General features: G+C 52.9%; 1 protein-coding gene across 1 annotated transcript; it reads right to left on the reverse strand.

Moving 5' to 3' along the window:
* Positions 1–5,489: 5,489 nt before the first annotated feature.
* Positions 5,490–6,446, reverse strand: VC83_09575 (uncharacterized protein; the record flags this gene model as incomplete). Its single annotated transcript, XM_024472988.1, has 3 exons — positions 6,344–6,446; positions 5,851–6,293; positions 5,490–5,793 (listed from the first exon to the last, which is right to left on the reverse strand). Exons 2-3 carry the CDS (start codon positions 6,267–6,269, stop codon positions 5,490–5,492), a joined length of 723 nt encoding a protein of 240 aa, XP_024319469.1. The 5' UTR covers positions 6,270–6,293; positions 6,344–6,446.
* Positions 6,447–6,925: the final 479 nt, after the last annotated feature.

Here is a 6,925-nt window from a genome sequence, read left to right on the forward strand (position 1 = left end):
GATAGTTGTAGAAACTAGTGGATATTAGATAGTTGAGCTATCCATTAACTATCTAGATTATCTAGCTATCCATCAACTATCAGGACTATCTATGAGGCATGACACTACTATATAAGTAGATAGTATTCCCTTAGATAGGAGCTTCGTGCTCAACTTAATATAGTATTCTTTATGATACTATAACGTGTTACTTAGAAAGCCTTTGTGTTTAATCCCCTGCCTCCTCTATCAAGTCAACCTTACATAAGAAACCTCTGTGTCTTCTATCATTTTAGAAGTTAGTGTTATAAGGAGGCAGGGGATTAGACACGAAGGCTTCTAAGTAACATGCTATAGTATTATAAAGAATACTATATTAAGTTGAGTAAGAAGCTGTAAGGAAGGCCATCACGTGCCACCACGTGAGGTCCCTTTCATAAGCGGCCCATAGGGCTCGGTAAAATAGGGCACAAGGTGCATAGATAAAAGGGGTTGGAGGCCTCAGAAGAAGGCCTCCAGTCAATAGTCGATGTATCTACGTAGACCTATTGTGCTTACAGAATACGATACCTTCCTGCCTCCTGACCTGGTTCCCTGGACTCCCGTGAGACCTTAGGCTTACGCTTTACAATTCTATTGACTGCACCCATATCCAGCCTACTGGGTCAGGATGGCGAGTATGGAAAGAAGGATTACGCGTGCGACTTCTGGAGGAGCAACGCCAGCAACTGACGCCACTGAGCCAGCTCCAAGAACTACATCCGTAGAAGCTAGCCATTGGACGGCAGGCCAGGACGAGAGCATGGCCTCGAAGCTGGCAGACCTTCGGAAGCGGATGGACGAAGAGAGGCCTACATCAACACGATGGAGGAAGCCCTAGAGCTTTTCCGAAGAACGCACGGCGACGACTACAACGCCTACCCTGAGGCGGTACGGGACTTCGCGAAGAAGCAAGCCCGGATTCAGGAAGAGAACCGTCGGAAAAGGCGACACCAAGATATTGAGGACGAGTGGGAAGGACCCCAACAAGAGGAGGAGGCAGAGACTGCCTCTACCGTATCAATGGAGGTCACACCAGCCCAGAGGCCAATAGGAAGGGTCAAGGAACCTAAGGTATATAAGGGCGAATCCATCCGAGAGCTCAACGAGTTCATGGCCTCGATCCGCGCTATCTTCCGATACCAACCAAGGGTTTTTCCAACTGAGCAATCTAAGGTGGCCTTCGCTGCCCAATACTTGGAAGGACACCCTATGAAGGAATGGGATAACCGGTGCGCAACCCAAGGAGAAGGATACATAGATCCCTTGGATATCGCTGGGTTCGAAGAGTTTCTTCGGGACCTCCATGTCGACCCAGCCAACCGACAACGCATCGCGGCCTTGAAGTATAACGTCGCCCTACAACGGAAAGGGCAGAGCATCCGCAAGTTCGTGGCCTACCTTGAGGACCTCAAACGCGAGATGGAACCGTATACTGAATCGCAGAAGACTGTCCACCTTCTGACGAAGATTCACCCAGAGATGAGGCAGCGGCTCCTTGAAGGAGGGTACGCAGAGCGTTCCTCTACCCACAGGGACGCTATCGTTAATATCCTGGCGATGTTAGAAATGACAAACCAGTGGGTAACAGAGAGAACTCCTACTGTTGACAAGTCCAACTCAAGGGAAGGAAGGAATACCTCCCAGGGCAGCTTTCCATTCCTAAAGGGCAACTCTGGCAGCCACAGGGCTCCCCAGCCCTCGGCCCAAGGAGAAAGAACACCCTTCTGGAATAGACACCGCCCACAAGACCAGCGGCCGAGAGGACAGGCCCCTACCCACAGTAGGGACGCTAGGCCAATCCCTAGCGGAATCAATTGTTATAACTGTGGCAAGGCGGGCCACCTCGCGAAGGAATGTCGAGGCCCACGCCAACACACAGGCCCAGGGGTGAGGAAATTGGACGCCTACACCCCCCAAGAGGGAGTGACTCCCAGCAGAATCCCCAGAAGCCTACGGCGCAGCGTCGAATGGAGATCGAGGTAGAGGTGCAGGTAGGCCCGGATGGCACAAGGCAAAAGCCCTCCTCGACTCAGGATCTGACGCGTCCACCATCCACCCTCTGTTTGCCAAAGAGAAGGGTTTGGAGTGCCGGGATAGGGCACCGCCACGGGCAAGGGCAGTCGATGGAAAAGAGGTTGTGATATATGGAGCGGCCACCACCCAGGTCCGAGCTAGGGACCACTTTCAAAGGGAATGCGTGGTCGCCCAGACCCTCCTTTCCATGGACACCCCAGGAGTAGACGTCATCCTTGGGATGGATTGGATGACGCAGGTCAACCCCCAGATCGACTGGCGCAAACAGACCTGGCGCCAGCCCTTCGATATTGCGAGAGCCGAGGTGGCGGATATTGAAGAATGGGAGGAAGGTGATACTGCCTTCGTCTTGGCCTTAAACACAGATGATAGAGCGCCTACCCAATGCCCGAAGGAATACGAGGACTATATCGACGTCTTCTCGGAGGAAAAGGCAGAAGAACTGCCAGAGCTGGGAAGGAAAACCCATGCCATCGATACTGGGCCCCAGGAACCACCGTATGGGCCAGTATATAACCTATCGGAAACGGAGCTGGCCACGCTCCGTAAATACCTCGACGAGAGCGAGAAGAAGGGTTGGATCCGAAGGAGTGTAAGCCCTGCAGGCGCACCCATCCTATTCGTTCAGAAGAAGGACGGAAGCCTACGCCTCTGCGTAGACTACAGAGGCTTGAATAAGATTACCGTGAAGAATCGACACCCGCTGCCACTGATCACGGAGACCTTGGATCGGCTCCAAGGGTCGAGGTGCTTCACAAAGCTTGATATTAGGAACGCCTACCACCGCATCCGTATTCGCCCAGGCGACGAGTGGAAGACAGCGTTCCGTACTCGATACGGACACTTCGAGTACAGGGTGATGCCTTTTGGATTGGCTAACGCACCTGCAACGTTCCAAGCGTACATGAATGAGACCCTACAAGGGTTGGTTGACACCATATGTGTCGTATACCTTGATGATATCCTCATCTACTCCCAGAAGGAGGAGGAACACGCTGACCACGTACGAGAGGTCCTAGGACGCCTACGCGAGGCGAACCTATACGTGAAGCTCTCAAAGTGCGAGTTCAATGCCAAGAAGGTAAGCTTCCTTGGGTATATTGTCACAACGGAAGGGGTGGCTATGGAAAGCGACCGGGTTGCTGCAATCGCCGATTGGCCAATACCTAGGACCCATCGAGAGGTCCAGGTGTTCCTCGGCTTTGCCAACTTTTACCGGCGCTTTGTAAAGCAATACTCCTCCGTGGTGGCCCCAATGACAGGCCTTATGAAAGGGGCAAAGGCAGGCAAGCAGACAGGCCCGTTCGTGTGGGGGAGGAACAGCAAAGCGCCTTCGGCCAGTTGAAGAAGGCCTTCACTACAGCCCCCACACTGGTCCATTTCGACCCATGCCGTAGAATCAGGCTCGAGACGGACTCGTCAGGCTTTGCGCTCACTGCGAACCTGTCTCAATTAGTGGAAGGAACTAAGCCAGAAGAGAAGGGCGAATGGCACCCAGTTGCCTTTTTCAGCAAAAAGCTAGATCCAGCAGAGCTGAACTATGAAGTCCACGACCAGGAACTCCTGGTGATCGTGAAGTCCTTCGAGCAGTGGAGACACTACCTCGAAGGAAGCCAGTACCCAATTGAGGTCCTAACAGATCACAACAATCTGAAGTATTTTATGGAAACCACCGCCCTCACAAGGAGGCAATCGCGGTGGGTGCAGGCGTTATCAGCCTATGATTTCCACATCTCCTATCGAGCGGGAAAAACAAACCCAGCAGATGGTCCATCTAGGAGACCAGACTATGAGGGTGAAAAGGGTAGCCAGAATGTGATGCTACCGACCCTTAAGAACAAGCTCCGAGAAGCCATGCAGGCAGGAGGTATCCCGCAGATAAGTCGGACGATAACAAGCCAAGAAGGCTTTCAGATAGGAGAACCTAACCTACAGCGTAGGAAGGCAAACGCTAGCAGCGTAAGACTGGGCGATGACCATAGTAAGGACACCAAGAGTCCAGGTCTCGTTGTCCCTCGGGTTGCAGTAGCTGCTGTAGCCAAGGGAGAGAGCGCCTATAGTGCTGCGTCTGAACCCCTAATAGACTTGATCAAAACCCTCCAGGCGACTGACGAGTTAGCTGTTAAAAGGGCCAAGGATATTGGGTTGGCGCGAGCAAAGGGCTCTTCAGATTGGAGAGTAGACGATGCAGGCATCCTACGCTTCAAGGGAGCGGTATATGTACCTCCCAACCAGGCAGTGCGGATGGAAATTTTCAAGATTTGCCATGACGACCCACTAGCCGGGCATTTTGGATATAAGAAACCCAAGAGTTGATCCAACGCAAATACTACTGGCCTGGCCTCAGCGAGGAAACCAGGGAGTACGTACGGGGCTGCGATAGATGCCAGCGCATCAAGCCCGTGCAGCATAGGCCATATGGTGAAATGCAGGCCTTAAGAATGCCCTCGAAACCATTTGAATCCATAAGTATGGACTTTATCACGGATCTGCCCCCAAGCGTAGGGCGGATCAAGGCAAGGCTTCAGACTCCATCCTTGTGATTGTTGATCGTTATACTAAGGTGTCCAAATATATACCCTGTAGGAAAACCATCACGGCCCCAGAGCTGTCGCGCCTCTTCCTTGCGTTCTGGGTAAAGGACTTTGGAATCCCAGCCGAAATAATCACGGATCGAGGGAGTGTGTTCACCTGTCACTTCTGGTCAGCGTTCTGTTTTCACCTCAAAGTAAGGCGTAACCTATCGACCGCTTTCCACCCTCAATCCGACGGCCAGACCGAGAGGCAGAATCAGAATATCGAAGCCTACTTGCGGATTCACTGTAATCAACACCAAGACAACTGGGTGGAACTCCTCCACTTCGCGGAATTGACCTACAATAACGCCTTCCACGATTCCATCCAGATGTCGCCAAACCAGGCCCGATACGGCATCAATATAGACCTAAGACAAGGGATCGAGGACGACCCCACCAGAAGGGAAGTGCCAGTCGCGAAAGATCGCATCAACCTGATCCTAGAATTGCGACAGGAGCTCGAAGAGGCGTGGAAACAGACGAAGGAAGCCCAAATACGAGGCTACAACAAGCTGCACAAGCCAATGCAGTACGTGGTAGGAGAGAAAGTATGGCTTTCGGCCAAGAATATCAGAACCACCCAGCCAAGTAGGAAGCTTGGGCACTGCTGGCTTGGCCCGTATGAGATCACCCAGCGCATCGGTAAGCAGGCTTACCAGTTGAAGCTACCGCCAAGGTATAAGGCGATCCACAACGTGTTCCACGTGTCCTTACTAGAAAGGTATTGGAAAAACACAGAGGAACCCAACCCTCCACCTAGCCAAGAAATTGTGGACGGTGAGGAAGAATACCAAGTAGAAGCGGTCCTAGACCACAGGATAATCAAACGAGGCAGGGGCCAGAGAGAGGAGTACCTTATTAGATGGGCTGGTTATACAGCCGCAGACGACCAATGGGTGCCAAAACATGATGTAGGGCTATCGTTAATCGAGGCATATCACAGGAAGCAAGCACAAGGAAGCAAGGATGGGACAACGTAATGGTATTGGCCTTGGTGGCATTGCTGTATACGCGCTGGGCAGCGTGAAGGGCGCTGATGGCCTGGACAGTAGCCTCAGAATCAGCAGCAAGGCCAGCATCTTCGTCGTCGGCCCAACAGTTCAGGAGAGCGTCGGCCGCAAGCTGGAGGGCCCTCCAACTCGGCGCCAAGCTGGGCAGCAGCCTACCCAACCATTAGTACAAACAAACAATGAGGAGGGAGTCCCTTACTGGAACGCACGCGTGGTTGCCCCGAAGGCAGTCTGCACACTTGGCCATGCCGGAAGGGACCCAGCACATCTGGCCTGGGAAGTTGTAATACGTGTGCGCACACTTCATGCAGCACGGGCAGGAGCCAGCGTGAAGGCGTCCTGCAGAATCAGGAACCTCACAGCGGGCAGCGACCTTCCACCCAAGCACGGTGCGCTCATCCTTTGGAGCCTCAGACTCAGGAACGACGGAGCCTTCGAGATCCTCAGCTTCGTCCTCAACTTCAGGCGAACGATACGGACGGATAGTGCGAGAACGTGATGTGGAGGAGGTGACAACAGATGGAACAGGCGTGGCGGGCGCCTGCGACTCGGGAGAGCTGGACATCTGGGCCACTGGTCGCTTGCGAGGTGTAGTAACTGGAGCCTTCCCCTTCGGCTTGGGAGCCATGATGAGGGTTGGATGATGTCAGATCTATCCGTAACGATAAGCTCCTGCAATCCAGGTGGAAAGGAAGTGATTACCTTAAAGAAACAAGCAACTGTGTAGGCCCCAAAGGTTGGGACTAAGATCGAGGGCGAAAGGCGAAGTAAGGTGATGTTGAGGATGAAGGTGGCAGGAAGTTCGATAGGAAGTTTGGAAGGAAGTAGGAGTTTGGCGGCGAGACCCATAACAAAGGGGTGGCCGCGGCAACCCACAACCAAGGGGGGTCACGGGACCAGCACACCAAGCACACACCCAAACAAGTCCACCACCCGGGTCAAAACAAAAAGTCTAAACAAGCCAGGAGGGCAAGTAAGCCCTAGCTGCGAAACCTTGGAATTGAGGGCAATCCCTCTAAGAGGGGAGGTAATTGTAAGGAAGGCCATCACGTGCCACCACGTGAGGTCCCTTTCATAAGCGGCCCATAGGGCTCGGTAAAATAGGGCACAAGGTGCATAGATAAAAGGGGTTGGAGGCCTCAGAAGAAGCCTCCAGTCAATAGTCGATGTATCTACGTAGACCTATTGTGCTTACAGAATACGATACCTTCCTGCCTCCTGACCTGGTTCCTGGACTCCCGTGAGACCTTAGGCTTACGCTTTACAGAAGCTCCTATCTAATCT

Source organism: Pseudogymnoascus destructans (genome assembly GCF_001641265.1).
Source record: "Pseudogymnoascus destructans isolate 20631-21 unplaced genomic scaffold scaffold_83, whole genome shotgun sequence".
Taxonomy (NCBI): Eukaryota; Fungi; Ascomycota; class Leotiomycetes; order Thelebolales; family Thelebolaceae; genus Pseudogymnoascus; species Pseudogymnoascus destructans.